The 22,819-nt window shown below is 45.4% G+C and overlaps 2 protein-coding genes and 1 non-coding gene across 7 annotated transcripts in view; 1 reads left to right on the top strand and 2 right to left on the bottom strand.

Annotated features, from left to right (window-relative positions):
- EPB41L4A (erythrocyte membrane protein band 4.1 like 4A) overlaps nt 1-8,195 on the top strand; it is a 220,303-nt gene extending 212,108 nt beyond the window's left edge. The window contains exon 23 of the mRNA XM_090038376.1: nt 3,095-8,195. Coding sequence (XP_089894502.1) covers nt 3,095-3,223 — 129 coding nt within the window. The 3' untranslated portion in view covers nt 3,224-8,195. The remainder of the gene's footprint in view (nt 1-3,094) is intronic.
- Nucleotides 1,819-21,139, bottom strand: LOC149868315 (uncharacterized). Of its 5 annotated transcripts, none has more exons than XR_016441221.1 (6): nt 20,891-21,139; nt 19,093-19,162; nt 14,808-14,919; nt 11,900-14,005; nt 10,368-10,475; nt 1,819-3,261 (listed from the first exon to the last, which is right to left on the bottom strand). XR_016441221.1 is itself a non-coding variant. In XM_090038373.1 (5 exons), the coding sequence occupies exons 4-5, from the start codon at nt 13,972-13,974 to the stop codon at nt 3,207-3,209; spliced, it is 2,130 nt and encodes a 709-aa protein (XP_089894499.1). In that variant the 5' UTR covers nt 13,975-14,005; nt 14,808-14,919; nt 19,093-19,162; nt 20,891-21,139; the 3' UTR covers nt 1,819-3,206. The 5 variants fall into 5 exon arrangements, 3 of the variants coding, with proteins under 3 accessions (XP_089894499.1, XP_089894501.1, XP_089894500.1); XR_016441222.1 differs by having other exon boundaries at nt 1,819-3,154; XM_090038373.1 differs by lacking the exon at nt 10,368-10,475.
- On the bottom strand, nt 20,461-20,595 carry LOC149868316 (small nucleolar RNA SNORA13). The gene has a single exon (XR_016441548.1). It is a non-coding gene; the product is annotated as a small nucleolar RNA SNORA13 (small nucleolar RNA).
- Nucleotides 21,140-22,819: the final 1,680 nt, after the last annotated feature.

Genomic DNA, 22,819 nt, shown 5'->3' with positions numbered 1-22,819 from the left:
CTGCATGCCCCAGATGCAAAGAAGCTGCTGCTGCCATCGGTGGTGAGGGTGGGGGGATAGTGAGTGGCCAGACGTGAAGCTGGCAGTGGTGGTGCAGTTGCTGTAGCCATTCTGTCCAGCTCCGTGGGGCCCCCCAAAGCGTGGGGCCTGGGGCGGTCATCCCGATTCACCTCCCCCTAGGGAACGGCCCTGCTTGGAGGGCTGGTTGGAAAGTCTGTTCTATCCATAGGAAGATCAACTTGGAAGTTCCTGTGCCCAGGTGGCTGCTAAACTTTTAATTAACATTTTCCTAATGTTAGCTTACACTAACATTAAAAGCAGGTTAGATCGTTTTCTAGGAGGGCTTGGGTGGGGATGATCCTGCCTTAAGCAAGGAGTTGGATTAGATCAGTGGTTCTCAACCTTTTCTGTACCAGGACCCATTTGTAAACACCGGTGGCCAGTGCTGACCCAATACCCCTCACTCCTGACCCACTGCCCCCCCTGGGCCTCAGCCCCCTCATGTGTGGGGTACAGGGTGGGGCATGGGAGGGCCCAAGGAGCCCCTTGCAGGCTGGAACTCTGCCAGCGTGCAAGGGAAAAGCCAAAGTTTCCTGCATTTTTCTCCTTTAAAAGAGAAGCTTTTAAAGTTTGTTCGCAACTCTTTTGATATACTCTTGTGAGCCACTTTTGGGTCACAACCCACAGGTTGAGAAATACTGGACTAGATGAGCTCCTGATATCCCTTCCAGCTCTTTTTTATGATTCCCTCATCCTCCACCATGCCTTCTCAAACCTTTTAGACTTAAGGCACCCCTCAGAAAATGCCAGCTCTTAGCTTTAGCTCTTTTTTTGCCAAGAACCCAGAAAGACTACAGCAGGTCGGAATGGTTTTGGTACTGCATTCCTATTGGACATCTCTGGGATTCTCACTACCCCTACACACCCAGCCATGTGCCACACCGCCCCCCGCACCCCCACAGTGCTCCCGGCATGGGGAGTGTGCATGGGAGACGTGCCCTGCCCTGCGTGCTGCATTTGGTGGACACTGCCTGTTCCCCACTGCCCTTGTGGCACCCTGCAGCCGTGCACCCAGGCAGGTGCTCCCCACTCGGGGGCACACCCCACCATAGCCAGGTGCTGCAGCCTGCAGACACTGCCCACAACCTCCTGCCCTCTCCCCTTGCAGCACCCTACAGGGTGCCACACGGGGAAGGGGCACATGACACACAGGCAGTGTGTAACAATTGGGTGGGGCGGTCCCCCCACATGGCACCCTGCAGCTGTGTAGTATGCACCCCTCATGCAGGTAGTGCATGGGGGGCTGGGTGTGTGGCCAAAGGCAGCCCCAAGGGGTGGGCAGGGGGATGTGGGCAGTTCGCTGGCTGCAGTACGCAGCCTCAGGGCAGGATGTGCCCCTCATGCCCGCTCCCAATGTAGTACCCTGTGACTATGCACCACACCCCTCCTGTGTTGGTGCTCCTAGGGGGGGAGGGGTGTGGCTGCTGGGAGCAGGAAGGGGGCTGCGCCCTGCCCTGCATGCTGTATTCTATGGGTGCTGCCTGTGCCCCCAACCACTTCCCTTGTGGCACCCTGCAGCCACACACCCTGGCCCTGCCATGGCCACGCACCATGCCCTCTCCACTTGGCCACAAGCCATGCCCCTGCATGGCTGGTCCCACCTCCAGGGGCACAGCTTGGCCCCACCCACTTCTGCCTGTCCCCTAAGGCTCCCGGCTGCGCATGTGCAGTTGGCCCGGAGCATTACGGACAGACAGATGGAAGTAGTAAGGCTTTTATTATATTAGAATTGTACTTTGGCATAAGAAGCAAATGAAATTCAGGCAGCTGCTAAGAATTTATTATAGAATTAGAATATTAAAGGAAACCAAACAACATCATTTAAACGCACAGGAAAATAAAGCAGCTTTCTACGTAGGGTTCTGGTCTTAAGACTGGGAGCTACCCCAAATCACTGTCTGTACAGGTGACTTTTCCACTGAAACACAACAGGAACTCAAGGGAAATTCTGCTACTCTAACAGTACTTAGGGAAGTGGGATGCACTTAGGTAAGTGTAGTTGGCTTTATTATTTTTGTGGATTAATTAGTCACTTGCTTCCTTAGCGATCTATTTTCTTATCTTTTTATTTTGCTGATGCATGGTGTTGGTGGTGGCAGTAGAAATGAGGATTGAAATGCTTTAGGAATTAGGTCCTGGTTCTGAACGCTTGTTGAACTGAGCCTTTAAAAATAATGAAATAAATTTATCTGGAAAAAATTCCTGCTGAAGCATTCATCATGTTTTCCTATTCTTATCCAAGGCCATTTGGTCCTGGAAGGAGTTAGCACTGCTTCAGTGTCTAGTATCAGCCAAACAAATGCTGTTGGATCATTAATTGCTAATTAATTTTGTATTTGGTCAGGTACCAAATCATTAGGTTGATCATGGAACAGCCATCCAAATCATGGCAAGTGGCAGATGGGGGAAGGGAAGGAGATGGAAAAGTGCCAGTGCAGAATAAACTAAATAACAGGAGTGCAACAAGGAGAGATAGCAAGTGGATGTTAGCTTGGGATGTTAGCATGGCAAGTGGATGGATGTTAGCTTAGTGGAGAAGGAAAGGACAGTTATTTTCCATGATCAAAGATAAATAGCAGTAGCTGTGTTTCCACAGTGCTTGAGGGGGAAGCATGAAAATCAGGGCTTGTCACATCCTTAAATTTCCTTATCACCTATGTTCAAAGTAAGCAAGTACTCAAGATCTCATTCTCTCTAATTCTGGTAGTTCATTTTTATCCGATTGTCCCACTGGTTTAATGGTTAGTTCTGTTTTCTTGATGTCAGCATACAAGGAGAATATAACAGCATTTTTAGTTGAGTATTAAAAATAATTTAGCCAGTTCCCTTTTTAATACATCAGGTTTCAGGAACCACTGATTGGACCCTATGTGAGTGCCCACTGTCTTCAACTTGACTCTCAAGACAGTCAGACAGCAGACCCCAGTGCAGTACTGAGATTAGGACTGTAAGAAGGGAAGCTGTGAAGAAAAGCGCTGTCATTGAATTGTTTGTTTTTTAGAAGTGTATTTTTACTTGTCTTTGTTCTCTTCAGAAGCGAAATGGGTCCAAAGATAGCTTGCTTGAAGAAAAATCTCAGATATCCACTATCAACCTGGATGGAAGACACAGTGTAAAGACAATAAAAACTGTACACGCAGCACGCTTCAAGATAGAGACTTGACTGCCGTAACTGTGGAATGGATTCTGTTCCTTAGAAATCTGGAATTATACAATAGTTCTGATATTTGTTAGCTGAACAATGTTTCTTTAGCGTAAGGAAAGAGAAGACAGATAAACTGGAATGACAGTAATTTTCTTAGAATATTCAAAACTCCAAGCTGCTTCTTTGCAAAAGTAAACCCTTTTTCATCACTGGAGCTAGCTATGGTGGTTTGGTGATTAAGAAGTTTTTGAGGAGATTATTCGTCAGGCACCTGACAAGTCTTTTTACGCATCCACCATGATCCAGAGGATCAACAGTTGCCTACTACTACTGTTTAGACAGCTGGAAAGAAAAGTCTTTATGAAACTGAACAATACTGTAATGATGTATCAAATGGTGTGTTGACACTCCGTTTCCACAAGAGGAACAAAAGAACTGTTAAAACACAACTGACCTATGGTCTAATCTAATTCAGTCACCATGTCTTCAAATCAACTGTGTCAGCTAAAGTGGCCATGGATAGATGCTTCAAGGACAGGGTAAAACCCTTCAGAATGTTCTTGGCCAATTGTGCAATACAATGACAGGGAGGAAGTGGTTTTTAGATTCCACCTACGAATCAGCTAATGCCCTAAAGCAAAAAGACTGACTGACTGCTCTTTATATGTATTCTAGCCTAACACAACAGCAAATATTATTGTTCATATAAACTGCTGATACCACATTTAGGTCTTTCTAAGATAATTTTCTCAATACTATCCTGTGGTAGTAAATTCCACAGGTTAATTGTCTTATGTAATGATGGACTGCTTTGAGCAATTTTAAATGTGTTGTCTGTTTTGAATGAGTGAATGAATACCTAAATGGCCTTTTGTGCACCATTTACATTCTATTGTATCTCCTTAAGTTTTTCCATATATACAGCATATCCCCCTATAGCTCCCCCACTGGGGCAGAGGCAGGCACAGCCAGAGATGCCCCCATGGCTGCCCTACCCAGTCCCATCCTCCTCCTGGCACTTAAAAAAAGACAACAACAAAAAAGACAACAAACCTCCCCCCTGCACTCTGGCTCTGGCAGCAACAACTGGGGCCTCTGAGGGCTCATGGCACAGCCCCCCCCCCCCCCCCCCCGTGCAGTGCAGGGCAGTGAGGATTGCCACTCTCCTCTCCCCTTCCTCCCTGCTTGACACCCACGTGGCAGCTGCCCCGTGGTGTGTCTGCAGCACGGCTCAGCAGGGCACAGCACACTGGGAACTGGGGAGGCTCCACATGTCAGCCAGAGCCTGGCATTGTTCAGCCCATTGCCAAGCAGGGCAGTGTCCTGCTGAGCCACACTGCACCTGTACCATGAGGCAGGTGCCAGGTGGGGGGGGGGGGGCACTGCATGGGGGGGCTCTACCATGAGTGCCCAGAGGCCCCAATCGCAGCTGCAGCTGGTGAGTGCGGGGCTTTAAAAAAAAGTGCTGGGACTAGGCTGGGGCCAGGTAGGGCAGCCATGGGGGCTTCTCCCATGGCTTCCTCCACCTGGAGAGAGGCAGGCACAGCTGAAGGAGCCACGGGAGAACCTGCAGCCATCCATCAGGCTGTGCCTGCCTCTCCCTGGCCAATCTGAATATCTCCAAATCTTATAGTTCCTTATTCACATAGGCCTAATGTAAACCACTGTGAGACCGCATGTGAACTTGTAGATCCAATTATGTACTCTGCTAATCTGAATCCAAAATGACCCCTCCAATAATTAAATTCTTTACATGGGAAATTATAAGACGTGTAAGTTTCCATGTATTGAATCTAATTATTGGAAGAGGATCTTAAATTTGTCCCCATCACCATTGCAGCAGGAAAAGCAGTGGTGGAGGGTCAGGCATTGGGGAGCAGGAAGGGAGTGATGAGGGTGACAAGCAGCCTGCCCCCTACAGCCTCAGGCCCTTGCCCCCATATATTCCTCTTGCAGCCTCAGGCCTCATGCAGCCACCTCCTCGGAATACCAATAATACATCCTCTCCACTCACCAAAATGGGAGAATGTAGTGCATTGTGGGAAGTGTATTCTAACTATCAAGCCTGATACGTAAGAAAACTGGTATGAGATATCCAAACAACTGTGAGGCCTCGTCAGTTTGAATTTTTTTTAATGCGAATATTCTGTTTTAAAAAACTGAAACTTTCCATAAGGGGGCGAGGGGAAGGAATCCCATTTGTCAATTTGCTTTAACATTTTTAGGTTTTACATTCTTTAGAACTTTTACAGTGCTTGGAGGAATGCCATTCAGCCCTGAATGTATTTGCATTCTGCTGCAATCCAGTGGAGCATTTAGGATTAGGTTGATTTGCTGGAGCTGTCCAACAGACACAAAGGCACAATTCCCACCCCAACAGTTCCCAGTTAGTCTAATCTGTTACTGGTTTTTCTCATACTTTTGACAGCTCTACAGCTTCACAACCAGTAAGCAACAAAGATGATTAGTGTTAGAAAATTTATTAGTTTCCCTGCAATTTCTTTATGCTGTAATAACAGCATTCAGATTGGTATTCAAAAAGAATTAAAGACAAAACATGTCTTTTAAATGTAGTCCAAATAGTTTAAACCCGTTTAACTGCTAATTTTAAGCAGTATTTCCATGTGACTGATTCCATGTGACAGATGGCATCGATCATTGCTCCTTGTTATACTATAAGGGCCTTATCTATAGGGTAAACTTTAAAAAACCCCACCTTTCCTACTGAAGCAGTGTGTTGTAGTGTCACCCCTTGAAGACCAAGGATATCAAAAATCATGACTACCCACTTAATTCTGAGCAACAGAAATGACAGTTGGTTTGGGAAGGCACCTTAAATCAAAATCTCTTTTCATAGTAAGCTGTTCCAAGCTGCCTCTTGATGTTGCATTTGCCTGTTTTGTTGCTTCCATGATCTTTCTCAACTTTCTGGTTTCTTTGCCACAGAGATGCCCTTGTAGAAAGCACCTTTTCCTGTAGAGCAGTGGTCAGTATTTTTGACAGGTATGCCACAAGTGCCCTATACCTTCCCCAAATGCTATTTTGATCCCCTTCCCCTGCCTAATCTGCCTTCTGCTTCCTTCCCTGTGATCCCTGTCCAGTTTCGCTGCTTTGCTTCCTGCCCTATCTGCCACAGTGCTGCCTATGCCTTCCTTGATGTGCCGCATGCTACTAGTGGCATCCACCTCACAGGCTGGCCCATCCCTGCTATACAGTATATGTTCTTATAATCTGAACTTTGTGTCAACATTTTCTGAAGAGTAGCAGGAAATGCAATGGATAAAGCTATTCCTATACAACTGACCTGATGTTTTTCCTGTATTAAGTAGTCTGTCTACAAGTTTTGTATAGCATCTCAGGAATTAGAGCCAGAAATTGTGGCATTTTTGCTTATTTCCAGTGTCTCTGAAATCGGTAACCTGCATCCCCCAACGTCTCCATTTATGATTCTTTAGTCAGAGGGTTCAGTTCTCATTTGCATTATTTTGTGTACCTTTTATCTATCTGGAAGTAGATTCACTCATGATTCTAATGAACCTAACAGTCTTACTGTGTAGCATGGCTATTACTCAGCAGCTGCTATCTTAGTCCTAGCTCCTATTTTTAAATAATCCTTTAATACCTAGTTTACTTTCAGTGCTGGCTGTCTTTTCCCTTAATTAATGAGGAAATCTTGTCTATTTGTCCATGACCAATACACTAAGCCTCCAATTCTCAACCATCTTCTCTGATTCACATATTGAAACACAAATTCCACATCTTGCCAACTTTGTTAATGTAGCTAGCAGCATTTTTGGGAAAGTTAATAGCGAGGCCCTAAGTTTAAAACTCCTGGTCTTATTTCCAGTGGGACAATAAGGTTTGTAAACAACCTATTTTTCTACACATAGTATAATTAGACATGCAAATCATTATTTAAAACAAAACGTTAATAATTGTGTACCAGTTAAACTGAGAATAATCCACATATTCAAATACATGTACTGAAAAAAATTATCAAGTTTGTTCTGAGTGCCAAAAGTGAGCAAGATTTTGTAAAACCACAGGAGTATCTTAACATACAGTAAGAATTCCTCCAGTCATTAAGTTGTTTTACCTCAGTTGGTTATCATTAACATGGGCATTTCCTTCAACTCACCTAGGAGTTCAAAGGACCTTTATTCAGAGGTGCTATAAGGCTTGCCAAAAACACTGATGGTAGTGCTGCTTCACAGACTAGGCTGGTAGATAAGAGTACAGTACAGGACTAAAACTGAGACCTTAGTTCTGTTCCTGGCACTTACCTACTGGCTGGCCTTGGGCAAGTATTTTCACTTCACTGTGCCTCAATTTTCCCCATCTTGCAGACAGGGATAATACTGACTTCTTTTATAAAGCATTTTGTGATGAGAAACTGTTTTTATTTATCTTTATATTCCACTTTTACTCACCCATCAGTTTAACACCACTGCCCTTGCTGCTTGCCAAGTTGTAGGTAATACCTAATAAAAAGTTGTCTACCTTAAATCAACTCCTGCTGCCTGTCCCTGATTCCAGCCACGTTCAAACTCAGTGGCTGGTCTCTTCTCTGTGAACTAACCTTATGTCTCATCCATATCCATGCACCTCTTGTTCAGAGTCCCCATCTTTAACTCTTTCTTAAGCTAACCTCATTTTACTGCAACCTGCTGGTCCCAAAAATCTGAACTTTTTTTCCAAATAATCCAGGTATCTTTGTACAGTTATTGTCCAAAGCTATTTAAGATGGAGTGAATTTTAAGCTCCCTCATTATTTCAGGAATCTTGTTTATTTTACAGTTAGTTATAAAGACGGTTATTTTAAAACACATGCATAAACTCAGAGAGTAAAGCATATACTTTATGTAAATTAAGTTAATTATTATCCAAGAAACTACTATGTGCTTTGAGTTTGACTAATAGTTGTCAGTGTCAGTACTTGTGTCCAAGTTATTTAAAATCAAGTAAAACTGTTGAATGTTAGGGCACTTCATGGTTGCATGTTGTGTGTTTTATTTGTAGTGCATAAAAGAATTTATAAATTCACTGGACTAATCTGAAGATTACATCTAGTCACACTTTTGTGAGACCAGCTGAAATCATCTTGGTAATATAGTTTCAGAGTACAGTGCAGAAACTGAAAGTAGCATCTGTGAGTGCTTTTAGAACCATTATGTATATTTATTATAGAACTTCCTTTACTGATTTAAAAGGAACCGAGAAGCACCACTCCCACCTACTATATAACTTTTCATAAACAAGCTGCCCAAGAACATGTAAGCTCCCTAAAACATAGCTTACCTCACCTATTACTTCCTTCCTACCAGACTCACTCAGTGGAATGAAACTTCCTCTTTCCAAGACAAATATTCCTATGTGCTTAATTATGTTGATAAGAGCTGTAATGCAACATGTACAACAGCTCTAAGGTCAGACTGAGGAGGCAGGGCTGACTCGAGACTGATCATTTTTTAAATTACTATTAACTCTCAAGTCTTGTTTAGATTATTTGTTTGTAAACTGTGTACTTAACCTCACTGGAAGAAAAAAACCTATGCCTTCCTACTTTAATCTTGGGCATGGAACATAGTTCTACAAAAACTTGCATCTGCCCTTGCATACTACTGTGATGGGAAGTAATAGTTTCCCAGTTAAAAAATGCTACCCCCTGCAGCTGGAAAATGAGAGAGATTTTCCACAATGTAAAGGACAATGATGAATAACTATTACAAGCAATTACTTATTTTTATTGAGTGGGTTTGATCCTGATAAATTGAACACATTATCACAGAACACTTGAAGTGATTTTTGTCATGTACCTATTTTGGGATGGATGCCTCCCTGGTATTGGCCAGAGCTCTTGCCTTGATGCAATATACCTTTCCTAATAAAAGGTTAGTTTAAACTGATATATTTTTACAAGAGATTTTGATAAATTATCAATAAAAAAAATGCCAAAGGATTCTGTTTAAAAAAAAAAAGATCTACCAACTGTGAAGCCTTTAGTCATGAGACCTTACATACTCCTATTTTGATGATCAAAGGGCAGGGGCAGGGGAAACCAGAACACAATTAACACACAGCATACATACTACTTTACTTACTGATATCATTAAGTTTTCTGGCCAGTCAATGGTGGGCACACATACACATGCGCTTTAATGCACATTAACTTATTTTAATATGCATTAACTAAATAGAATTTTTTTTTAGTAACACTTTAATGCATATTAAAAGACTAATGTACATTGTCACTTAAAAACCAGGGTCATTTATACACATACCTTTTTGTCTCATGATGTGCTGGAGATCTTGTGGGTCAGAGCAGATTTGATTAATTGAGTCTGCTCTGCATGTGAGCCAACATGCACTCCGCTGCTTTGTGTGCAGTTAGTTGTATAAGCAGCGAAATGCGCATCAGCACACAGAAAATGGCAACGATGCACTTTTGAACTAAAACACCTCCTGTGTTTTAGTTGAAAAGCATGCCGCCATTTTCTTATCACTGACACACATTTTGCTGCTTATGCAATTGTATGTGCCACAGCACTGAGCATTTTTAGAAGTGCCCAGTGCCATGGCGCAAGCATGTGTACAAATGCACATTTTCTTAGTACCTAACAATGTACAAGATTTACTGTGCAGTACCTAAAGCATGTTAATGCATGTATAGATGCACCCAAGCATTCCTAAAAACATTTTGTTCTCAGGAAGAAAATGTCATTGGTCATCCACTAATCAACACAGTTTGCTTTCATTTATTATACTAAGCCTCCATCAAGTCTACCTGGATTGAAGAAGTCACTGTGGCTTGCTGGTATTAATAACTATGAATACAATGAAGTAATTATGGCCTTTTGCTTATGAAAGCTTATATCTCAGATTTTGACCTTTGAAAATAGCTAAATCAATCTTATCTTCAGCTAAAAAACTGAAAATCTCCTCTCAAGTTGGGATTCATGGCCTGTTTTAAAGACACCAGGAACCCCCTTCTGTGGAGCAAGTGCTAGGAACAAGGAGCGCAGGGTGGCTGTAACTGCCACCTTTTGTTTGTTCTTAGATGCAGTCTTTTTATCAATATATTTTGCTTTGTTATTGGTCTACTCCTTAATTAAAGTCACCCACTTTATGCTTTTCCTAAATCAAGCTGCCCAACGACACTTACCTCCTTAAAACAAGTTTTTCCTTATCCATTTCGTTTGTGATATGTTTTTAAATAACTGCTGAAATCTTTTCCTCCTTCTATTTTGTTCCTTCACCACCTACATTAAGACTGTAGGCCAGAAAGCAGATTGTCAGCAAAAGAAAGGAAAAACTCTGGACTCTGACTCTACACCCCTTCTTGCCTTGTAAAATTTTCCTTGGGCAGCTGAGGAAGAAGTGACATACATCCCATGCCTATTGGCTTTTTAGGGACTAAAGTTTCCAGAACTATTTAATGGAATCAGTCATTAAGATAACACTAGGAACAACCAATTAAAAGTAAAAGCACATAATCCCATAAAAGGTGTATGATTACATGATGGCCAGTTCCAAGTCACTATATCAAGAGAGCCAATCAGGCACTGATAAGCAGTAGTCCTGGTTTTCTGTTAAAAAATCCAAAATTCTCCCAAATAACACCCCCCACCCCATATCTGCATTTTTCTACAATTAAAATGGAACACCACTATATATAGAGGTGTCAGTTGAACACAATGTTTTACTGATACATTTACAATTTTAAAGCAATTTGGAAGCCTGCCAGTGCCTCAATCATTATAATAAAATAAATAATACCTATATATTTTGGCATTTTTTATCATGAAAAGTCAGAGCTTCCCCTGCCCCTTTCACTCACCAGGACATGGGTCCAGCTGCAGCTGTCATACCAACCCCCCTCCCCGCTGCTTTGTAGCACTGAACAGCCCTGACATGCTGGTGCCCTGCCCCTTACTTCCAAGCCACAGTCCTCCTAGTGCCCACAGCTCCTGCCCACTCCCTCCCAGCAGCAGCTTCCCCCACACTCTACCAGGCCACGGGTCCAGCTGCAGCTGTCCCCTACTGCTTTGTAGCTCTGAGCAGTGCCAGCCCCTGCTGTTCTGCTCCCTGCGTCTGTTGGCATCAGTAAGGGCCAGGTTCAAGTTTAGCTTCTGCTTGAGTCCCCATGCAGAAACCTGGGATAACTAGATTTAAACTGGGGTGTCCTGAATGAACAAACTTCCCCCTTGTAAGCAGTGCCCCAATGAGAGAGATTTATTACAGGACAAAGGGAAAAGAAACACAAAGTACAGCTTAAAGTTTTTTTTTAAACTTTAAGCCTTACGTTCTATAGTCTAGCCCCACCTGGGTGCTCTGTTCTTCTCAGCCCTCCTGTGGTCATGCACTCATTCCAAGGGCCCCCTGCCCCTACTGGGACCGCCCCCTCCCCTACAGTGCCATCTACATTCCACCAAATATTACATGGCCAGCAGCAGATTGCCTGCTCTGGCTTCTGGCTGGCCCCACCCCTAGAGGGGCACATGACTGGGCTGATTGCCAGATCTTTCCCCATATCTTGGCTCCTGCAGCCTGACTGGCTTCTAAAGTAGGTGTGCCCAGAGTGCCCTGCCACACCCCACCCATTGGGGAGCTTCTATGAAGCCCAGGCAGCCCAGGACTTGGGCTCTGAGGCTTCTTGCTTTGGGTGAACCTCCCACCAATCTATACCTGTCTCACCCTAACTGGCTGGATAAGGGGGCCACACCAGGGAACCCTGTAAGCTGCTCCATGGGTCGGTTCCTCTGTGAGTTGCTGAAGTGTGCTGCTGGGGTGCGCTGGTCCTTGTTGCAATGTAAGCTGCTCCTGTGCTCCTCGGTGAGCTCCTGGAGTGTGCTGGTCCTTGCTGCGATGAAAGCTGCTTCTAGGAGGTCCTCAGTGAGCTGTTGGGGTGTACCAGTCTTTTCTGCAACATGAGCTGCTCCTGGGGGGTCCTCAGTAAGCTGTTGGAGTGTGTCAGTCTTTGCTGCGATGGCAGCTGCTTCTGGGGGATCCTCGGTGAGCTGCTGGAGTGTGTCAGACCTTGCTGCGCTGTCAGCTGCTCTTGTGGGGTCCTCAGTGAGTTGCAGCATTCCAGCCACATTTTCATCTTTCAAGCATTGGTGCTGAGCACTGAAAAGAACCCCAAATTTGCTGAAACTTCCTTCCACATCAGATGAATTTACAGTCAGTTGGAGAAGAACCATTGCATATTTTGCCAGGTTGGGAATGCGATCTTCAACAGCCATCCAGAACTGAATGGGATCCTCAATGTCTGCAAACCCATCTTTGACAATCCCTAAATACACTGGCCATTCCATGTTGCATTCATTGGGCAGCTTTAATGCCTGTTTCACAGTTTCATAATCTGTATAAACAGCACCAATTTGTTTAGGATCCAGTGCACGAACAGCACGGAGAAAATCAACTGCTGGCTGTTTATTTTTTACATTGTATTGTCTCAGTTTATCAGCAGCACATTGAGCAGCTGTGGACCCTTTCCCATTATCAGCTGATGATGCAAGATGCTCCAGCCATGAAATTAAATCTAGGACAGTGTTGTACACTTTGTGTATTTGGCGTTTTTGAGACTGTAAAATGTCCAGTGCTGTCACCAGACGTCCACAGTTCTCTGCAATATACTTAAGGTCAGTGTGTAGGTCTTCTACCACTAACAAGCTAGCTAGTTCCCGCAGAACAGATGTATCCCCTTGTTCTGTTCGTTCATGATCTACAAACCCATGGTACAGCTTGTAGTGCTGTGCATGGTACTTTACACAATTGAACCATGTATTCCACCTGGTCACAACTGGTTCAGGTGGAAGTGCTGGTGAATCAACACTCTGTTCCTTCAGGTATCTCAAGAACCGTGCACGACGAGCTGGAGCTTTCACTAAAAGTGTCTTCATCAAAGCAACAAAGCGATCCACTTGCTTGAAGGTATCTCGCCAAGTATTTCCTGCTAAAGCAACTACATGTGCATAGCAACGAATATGTACACAGTTTGACCACAGATTGCAAAGCACAGCATTCCAAGCGTTTGCCATGTAGCTTGCACCGTCTGTAACAAATGCTAGTATTCGCTCAAGCGGGATGCTGAATTCCACCATACAAGAAATCAAGGCTTGTGAAATGGTGGCATGATCAACATTCCCCAGGTACACGGTCTTTACCAGCTGCGGTGCAGGAATGTCCACATGCCTAGGAGGGCGTACCCTGAGCACCTGAAATAAAATGTTGAAAACTGGTTTATTTTCAAAGTCGATTGTTTCATTGGTGACCACAGCAATGAAGTTTCCCTCAAAGTCATTAATAAGACGCTGTTTTTCCTCTTCAAAAAGAGGTGGTAGGTGGGAATACAACTGATCTAACTTGGGAATGGCACTGCCTCCCTCGACGTGTTTGTTCAAAAAATCCCTGACAACAGGTAAATCCATTTTTTGCAGAGGAAGGTCTGCTTGTAAACACATTCGAACAAAATCCAAAGTGACAGTGTCACGGTGGTCTTTGGCAACTGAGGAATGTGGGAATGCTGTAGTGTCAGTACATTGTTTCTTTACTGTTGATGGCCCTGCTGTTTCAGCATCTTCTCTTCGTCTCTTTTCATTATGTTTATGCTTAGCGCTTTCCATGTGTTCTACAATTGTCTGCTTTCGAACATGATCTACAGCTTTGTTGCATGCAGTGCAGAACAGCACAGTACCATCAGTGTGAAATTTATCTTTGCCAAACTGAGCAACACGGTCTTTAGGGGTGACTTTTGCGGTCTTTGGCATCTTTTCTAAACTTGGATGCGATGTCCGGAGGCTGAAGTAAAATGTGAGATGCATCAAAACACAGGGACCAACTCAATTTGCGACTGCATTTTTTTTAATGGAAAATGTGGAAAAAAGCAAGCAAGCCCTGCAATTTTGTTGGAGATAAGGGGAAAAAAAGGACTTCCTAGTTCCAAGAAAAGGTGGGAAACCTTCCCACTCTAAAACAAGCTGTGCAAGCCCTGAAACACAAGGGCAGGGACCTGGGGGCAACACAGGACTGCCAGGCTACTGGGTGCCAGCTGGCGCTACCTGTGGGGCTCACCCTGTGGTGGGTCCCAGCTGGCACTACCTGTGGTGCAGACCCTCAGCAGCTGTAGTGAGATCCCAGGCAGAGGCCATGCCACTGCTGTAAAGGAAGACTAAACCCTGCCCAATCTGCACCAGTCTGACCAGGGGAAAATTCATTCCTGACCCCAGTGCAGCATCAGTCTGACCCTAAGCCACAGGGGCAAGACCCTGTAGCCAGGACCCTCTGGGACTTAAGTCTTGGCAGCACTGACACATCCCCAACCAGTGGCTGACCAACTTCTTTTTAAAACACTTCTAGTGCTGGAGAGTTCACAAGCTTCTCTACTGAACCGCAAGCTGCAAAATAAAAATTGCTGGGGCCACCAGTTAGATGTGTCACTGGTTAGATCAGGGTCCCTGGTTAAATGGAGATAATCAGTTACCTCACTAGGCAGACTGAGGTGATTGGTTCAGCCTTCATTTAAACTGTCTCTAACAATTTTTTAAACTGTAAAAACTACTGGCTCACATGAAGACACACAAAGATAAAATGACATACTCACTGCTACCACAAAGACACGCCTCACTGCTCTATCACGAATCCGAATCCTCAGGTTTGTCTCTGAACTTGCAATTTCTATTGCGCTTTTTTCCCCCCTCTTTGGCTCCTTTAGTCTATATTATTGATTAACAGAGAATGGAGTTAAACATAGGTAAACAGCTGTAAATAAATACTACTGCAGTCTCAGTTAGTGCACTCTTATTCTTACAGCCACTTATGTTTCAGATCATCTAGTTCCAAATGCCCATTTCCAAAGCTTGCTTAACACTTGATGCAGTTTTAGCATGTAAAGTATGGAAAGGAAGGGGGGCAAGCAAGCTCCTAGGGTCTGTAGAGCAATGGGAGGCTGGGGACATATCTGCAGGAACTGTAAAGGGGCAGAAGGCTTGGGGCAGGCTCTCTGGCTGGGAGAGGGTGGGTTGTGAAGTCCCTAGGCAGCCCCTCAGGGTAGATTAGGTGGAAAGGGCACAGCTGGGACCACTCTGGCCACCTCTCTGGATTTGGGGGATGGGGCTGGGGGCTGTTGCTACCTCCCATTGGAGCAGGGAGGTGGTGGTTCCCCCTGCCTCCCCACATGGCCCAAGCTGCCCACCCACACAACCCTGCCATGCCCCCCTGCCAGCTCTTCCTGCAGGGCCTCTCCTCTTCCCCCTGCCCCCACTGGCATTCCTCATTCCTGCTCCACAGTTCCATGCTGGAGGGGGGGGACCCCCAGCTGACCCCCACCCTCAGACCCTGCTTACCCCAAAGGCTGGAGGACACAAAGTGAGTCTGAGCCAGAGCTAGGTGGTCTGAGATTCTCAGGCCCCACCCCCAACAGATGGGGTTTAGGGTTGTGTGCCCTTTTTACAAGCAGCTCCTTGTACGCTGGAACTCTCTCAACCTGTGGAGAGCTGTCTGCATAAGGGGAAAAGCCCATGTTTTTTGCAGGAAACTGAAAACCCTGATCCTTGCTGATAAGTATAGAGTTCTTACTAATAGCACTGTCAAGCAAGCCAGTGGCAAGAGGAAGAGTTAACATTATCAATTTTAGCCTACTGTGAGAGAGGATAAAAAATGCAAAGACAGGTATATTCACAGATACATTTTTGGCAGAATCCAACTTAAGGTGGGATACCATACCTGTAGCACCTGGAAGAATTATCTTAAAAGATTCTATAGCCCAGTTGCTGAGGTGGAATCAGCCAGGGCCTCATATTAGCAGCTCAAATAACCACCAGGGAAGACACTACATGTAAGAAGCACTATGTAAAGAACTCAAGGTCACTGGAATACGGGTTCAAAAGCAGCTGCCAAATTTGTCAGTACTACATAAAATATCCTAAATCTCATGGGGTTTCCTCCAACCATTTTCAAAAATATAAACACGGCAAGAGGCAGCAGAAACATGGGTCTAATTTCAGTTTCCAACAGACCCAAGTTACTGCACATTGGCTATGTAAACAGTCATAAAACCCAAGGCTAAGTTGATTCAATCTTCACAGGTTAGTCTAAACCAAGCTTGTCCAACATGTGGCCCTCCAAGCTGTTTTCTGAGGCCTGAGGCGCTGCAACGGGAAACAAAAGTAAATACTATACTTCCGTTTCAGGGGGGTGATGTGATACTGCTTCCTGTGAGGTCTTTGAATATGGTTCGCCAGCCCACTGGGTGATAAAATGTTCATGATCTGGCCCCACATTCAAAAAGGTTAGACACCCCGGGTCTAAACTGTGTAGACTGAACCAGCAGAGAAGTGAGCACTCATTTTTGATTCTGGAAATGCAGCCACATGCCTGCTCAGGGCACTAGAGCACACTTCCCCACTCTGCTGGAGCCGACAGCTTGGATCAAAGCTAACCTGCACACCCTGCACAAGGGACTTGTAGGGGAGGTGAAAAGCATGCCAGAGGACTGAGAGTTAACTTGAAACTGGAGGGGATCTGGGACAGAAGTTCAATAAACCAATTTAACCTAAATCAGTTAAATCCGATACTACATCCAGCCACATTTATCCTAAACCAGTTTTGGCCATTCTGAAAGCGGTTTATGTGCCCTGAACCTGTGTTGTATTATAGGTTTGATTCAGTTTCCAATCACTTATACTATTTTGTGCATAATTTCTGTCCCTAGCTCATCTCAGGTGCTCAGTTTGTTTATGACGAATGAAGGAACTCCATTTAAGCCAATTGCAACATGCTACAAATGCAGTGTACAGGCATACCTCGTTTTATTGCGCTTCGCTTTATTGCACTTTGCAGATATTGTGTTTTTTACAAATTGAAGGTTTGTGGAAACCCTGCGTCGAGCAAGTCCATCAGCGCCATTTTTCCAACAGCATTTGCTCACTTCGAGTCTGTGTCACATTTTGGTAATTCTCGCAATATTTCAAACCTTTTCATTATTATTATATTTGTTATGGTGATCTGTGATCTTTGATGTTACTATTGTAACTGTTTTGGGGTGCCACGAACCGCGCCCATATAAGACGGCGAACTTATTTTGAAAGAAGTTCTACTGTGGGTAAAATGCTATCAAACAGCATCGCATGCTACAGAGAAATCTTTCATGAAAGGAAGAGTCAATCGATGTGGCAAACTTCATTGTTGTCTTATTTTAAGAAATTGCCACAGCCACCCCAACCTTCAGCAACCACCACCCTGATCAGTCAGCAGCCATCAACACTGAGGCAAGACCCACCACCAGCAAAAAGATTACGACTCACTGAAGGCTCAGATGATGGTTAGCATTTTTTAGCAATAAAGTATTTTTAATTAAGGTATGTACATTGTTTTTTTTAGACATAATGCATAATTGCACACTTAATAGGCTACATTATAGTGTAAACATAACTTTTATATGCACTGGGAAACCAAAAAATTCGTGACTCACTTTATTGTGGTGGTCTGGAACCGAACCCGCAATATCTCCGAGGTATGCCTGTATGTTGAATATTCTGGTAGGTGGCAACAACCAGGTTTACTATATTTTATCAGGCACAAAGGCAGACAAACATCGCAGGAACTACCTTTTAATCTTAACAGGATTAGCTTTGACAACCTGCAGGAGCTGAAAGCAGTATGTGGCTATTAGGACCATACCTTTATTTTCTGTGCTTTATGGAACTTGGTTATCAGGGGGACCAGATGCAAAGGCATTCAGTAATTTGCATCTCCTGAAGACAGGTATCCTTTGCTAATGCAGTTCCCTCCCTTCCCACAAGAACCAGAATAATAGCTTCACACATATAGGTGGAAGAGAGATCCATCCTATTTTTGGAGTCTCCACTGGAGAGATATTATCCACAATTCCTGACCCAGAAACAACTTGCATTTTGAAAAAGAACAAGGTTTGTATCATCTTATTCCCTCCCAAATAAATGAAGAAAATATGAAGAGGGAGGTGTCTAGACTCAACAGCACTGAAGGGCAGCAAGTAAATAATACAAAGCTAGACATTTCAAGGCTAGAATACTTTTAACTGCTACTTCTGCTAATCTTGAGTTAAGGTGCAAAGATCTAAGAATCATGCACAGAGGATGCATTTCAAGAATTTAATCTTAAATAGAACCCCCAAGCTTTCTATCACATTGAATACACAGTGGTTCACTGAAATTAATTCCTCCTATGTAGGCCCCACCCTTGAGGCAACCAGAAATAGAGCCCAGTTTGTAGTCAAAGCATTACTCCGTTGCCTGTATTCAGTGGTGACTTCATAGTTCAATTTTGATGTCATCATACTTGAAGTTTATAGCAATTACTCTGATGATGTAGAGAAAGCAACGCAAGTAAAGCCTCCACTCCGAAGAGGGGTAGAAATTCCAACCATTACCCCTGCCTTGTACACTTCATATATTTTTTATAGTTGGACTTTTACAGTTTTAATTTGCAGCCTGTGATTAATGCAACAAGCAATATTTGGTCTCCTGCACAGCAGTGATTCAATGCAGTTTTTCAAGTGGAATTAAGCCATGCAGCTTTGACAGTGTATTAAAGATTTTCAAACAGAAGGCCGAGGAAGGGTTTGCATATCCTCTCACTGCTATACAAATTTTCATGCCACCTGCAGAGCTATAGACACCTCACCACCAGTTTAAATATTTTGATGTGAATCTGTTACTTGCACTGTTGAACCAAGTGAACTACAGCAAATGTTTTTATCTGAAATGCAGTTACTTAGAAAACTTCGAATACAACAATGTGTATTATTATATAATCTTTATTTCTTTGTATAACAATCTTGTCAACACATTCATGTCACCACCATGATTTTGTTTAATTATTGGGGTTTTTTTTTTAAATACTTATACCTGTTTACTTCTTATGAAGTTTTCTTTTCTTAGAGGGATTGCTTCTGCACTTGAGTTGGCAATCACAAATCTGAAAAGAAAGCAAGCACTTTAGATTAGATCCAAGTTGTGTACCAGGTAGCATGTGTCATTTGCATCCATAGGATTATGTAATCTATTATCCTTAAAGATAACAGAAAACAGCTTCAGGTTTTGTTCTATGTGAAATACATTAAAATCTGCAAGTGTAAATTTATCTACACATAACAGGACCTACCATATTAACCTGAATCCACAATGACTTTGAATTTAAGACTACTCCCTCCCCCATCATCCTATTCATGGAAGACAAAGTTTCTTATAATTTTCCACGTAAATAAGTTATTGAAGAGTCATCTTAAATTTATCCACACTGGTGTGGCAGGGAAAGCAGCAGCAAGGGGGCAAGTAGCAGGGAGGAAGCTTACCCCCTTTATCTTGCCCCCAATACCACCTCCCTCTGGTCTCTGCCTCCTGCCAACTGCTGTGCTCCTCGGTGGCTTTGCACTGGGTCCTTCATCGCTCCCTGGCTCAGTAGGGAATTGAAGAGCAGTATAAGGTCAAGCAGTGAACCATGGAGTGGGAGGGGGAAATCAGCCCAGAACTAGAGTAGAGCCAGAGCACCAATTCCCCTTGTAGCTTTCTGGCTGTGCACCAAGTTTCTCACTGTTCTCTGGCTCCCCACTGATTTCTCTGCCTCTCCCTAGCTCAGTGGAGAGCCAGAGCACCAAGGTTAAATACAAACAGTCAAAAAACCTGAGATTGAATCAATTTAATCTTTGCAGGTTAGTCTACACTGCATAGACAGATAACCAAGTGAAGAGACATTCACTTTTGATTCTGGAAATGCAGCCACCTGCCTGCACTGGCCCATGCCAGGAAGGCGGGGGGGTGGCAGAGAAGGTGGTGTTAAAGCACAGCTCCCTACTCCACTGGAGCAGACAGCTTGGGTCAAGGCTAGTCTGCCCACTGGATTTAACATAAATCAGTTAAGCCTGACACTACATCCATCCAGGTTCATTTTAAATTAGTTTTGGTTTACATGAACTGAACTTGTGTTGCATTAGAGATGTAACCCATACAAGTGACTAAGAACAGGTTCACATGTAATTTCTGTCCCCAACTCAAGGCAATCAGCTCAGGACCAGAGAGCAGCAGACTATCCAGTGCTGGTGCCAGTCCTCCTAAGATGAACCCATTTTCTCCATGGTCTGGGGGGGGGGGGAGTAAGCACCTTGTCTTGCAGTAGAGTAAATGCAGCAATTAACAAAGCAGGTTGTCTGCCGAGCTAAAAGGGACTTCAGATCAGACTGGCTTACAACACGATCCTCAAACACCCTCACAAAATAAAACTGTTCCTTCCACAGCCAAATGGCAGAGGAGACTCACCCCCAGTGCCGAGGGATACTGTGGAGGAGGTTTCTTTACGCCTTTTTTGACACCGCAGTCATTAGTAACAAAAATGAATGGGCAACACAAAAGGCAAGAACAAGACCCACGAGCGCCCCGGCTCCGCCGCACGTTGTGCTCGGGCGCTTTCCCCACGGCGTTTGGCGCCGAACCGGGACGAGAGCTTGCCCGCCCGCCGGCCCCCAGAGAAAAGGTCGCCCCCAGGACAGAACAGGGCCGGGCGGCAGCTGCCTGTGGAGCCCAGACGCCAGTTCTCGCGGAACTTGGGCCCAGGCCTCGGTACCGCGCGCCCGGGGCTGCTTAACCGACGCGGCCGCTCGAGGCAGAAGAACGCGGGGCCGTTACCCGCCTCCCCCCCCGCCCCTCTTACCGTAGCCACCCCCGCTAGGCAGGGAGAAGCGCGGGCAGCTGACAGCGGAGACCCCCGGCAGTTAGACCGGAGCACGTGTGGTGGGGGAGGGGGGAGCCCCAGAGCCCGCGCGTCAGCATCCGCCACCGACACAGTGCGAGAGAAAGAGAAGGAAGCCCCCCCACTCCGGTCCCAGCATGCTACAGGCGGGACAAACCACTCCGGCACTGTGCAGGAGGAGGGCAGGCTCCACCAACCGCTCACACGTGCCAGAGGTGGGGGCGGGGAGGGTTGTACCAACGCCTCGCGAGAGCTGGGGGGGAGGACTGTACCAACTTCTTGCAAGCGCAAGAGGCGGAGAGGTAGGAGGCAGGGCGGGGGTTGTACCAATGCCTCCCGGTAGCGGGGGGGGAGCGGACTGTACAAACTCCTCGCCCGGGTAGATAGGTGAGAAGTATGACTTGGAGGGGGTGCAAAATGTACTAACTTCTGCCACTAGGCAGGGTTGTGGGGAAGGAGCCGGTTCCAGGAGGGGAGGGCAATAGGCCAGTGGCTAAGCGGGACAGTGCTCCGTGCCCCTCCTCGAACCACCAGGGTAGCCCCTGCACTTGTGCCCAGCAAAAGCAGGTGCTTGGCGGGGGGGCGGGGGGACCAGGCAGGCCTAGACCGCAGCACCTTCCAGCTTTGTGCTGGGCTGAGGCCTGTTCATGGCATGTACCAGCTGCCTGACGCTGGCTGCCCCAGGGGTAGCACAGGGCTGTGTTCCCATGGAGTGTCTGCATGCTCTGTGCCAGCCCGCACTGTGCCAACCTGGTGCCATCACAGCACGTGGGTGCCAGCCGCAAGACAGTGCTGCCCAACTTGGCACGGAGCCTCTTGCCCACCAAAGACTTCATACTTCCTGTCACTCTCTGCTGGGGGCCACCTGTCCCTTCCTCTCTCCCCCCACCCCCAGCAGCCAGTACTCAGACCCTTCCTGAATGGACAGTGGCTGCAATCCCTCGCTTGAAAGACAGTCTCTGCCACGACTCATTGATGCATCTCAAGGTGACTTCAGAAGTTTTCAAAGAGAAGTAAGGCTGGAAGGAACCCCTAGATATGAAGCCCAATCCTTGAGCCACAGACCCATCTTTCTGTAAGGGAAAGTAGGTCGAGGGCTAGGATTTCTTTCCTTTTAGTTCTTTCATTTTCTCTTCTCTGCTTCAAGGGTGAGATGCTTGACCTTGAAACAGACTGCTGGTTGGTTGAGGTTGCAGTGCCATTGGAGTCACTCAGCAGCCAACTCCTCCCAGCTCTTGAAGTCGGCATCCATTTTCATGAGGTCCGCCTTCAGTGTGCCCTTGTAGCATTTCCTTGGGCTACACGTTATCCGAGGCTGTTACTAAGCTGGGAGCAGAGCATTTGTTTTAGAAGTCAAGAGTCAGGCATCCTCTCCTCTCTGAACAACTCTGAGTCATACTCCAATACGGGAGAATACCGCCTCTCCACCTGTGGTTTATTCGTGCAGTATAAGAAAAGAAAATGGGGAGCCTTTATGGTAACAATTTTTTATGCCATGGAGGTCTTTTCCGTAGCTGGTTTTGTGCCTCTCCTTCTGTGGTATTTCCTGCAGATGACTGAATGAGCTGCTTTGCAAACATTTGTGCAATGATTTGTGTGCAGAAATTGGCATATGAAGACAAGCTGGAGAAATGGTTTGGAATCAGTCAAATGAAATGAAGTACAACTCTTGTGTTTAGGCCAGAAGAATTGCATACACAAATACAGGCTTCGGAATGACCAGCTAGGCTGCAGCACTGCAGGAAAGAACAATGGGTCATAAACATGTGTGGCTGGTGCCTCATGAGTCTGAGGGGGGGCACCACATTGCCCTCAGTGGCCTATCGCCGAGCCAGCGGTGAAACCGGAAATGCACTTCTGCCAGCACTTCCAGTTCCGCGGCTGGTGCTT

Source organism: Crocodylus siamensis, chromosome 3 (assembly GCF_052110815.1).
Source record: "Crocodylus siamensis isolate JL-2025a chromosome 3, ASM5211081v1, whole genome shotgun sequence".
NCBI classification, from domain to species: Eukaryota; Metazoa; Chordata; order Crocodylia; family Crocodylidae; genus Crocodylus; species Crocodylus siamensis.
The sequence above is the reverse complement of the archived record's forward strand: the minus strand, read 5'-3'. Positions and strand labels throughout refer to the sequence as shown.

Bases quoted from the DNA above. Each gene is read 5' to 3' on its own strand.
- LOC149868315 (XM_090038373.1), bottom strand. From the start codon at position 13,974: ATGCCAAAGACCGCAAAAGTCACCCCTAAAGACCGTGTTGCTCAGTTT. The intron at 3,262-11,899 runs GTGAGACAGGTA...GTATAATTCCAG, and splicing joins CCCTTATCCAGCCAGTTAGG to ATTTCTAAGGAACAGAATCC.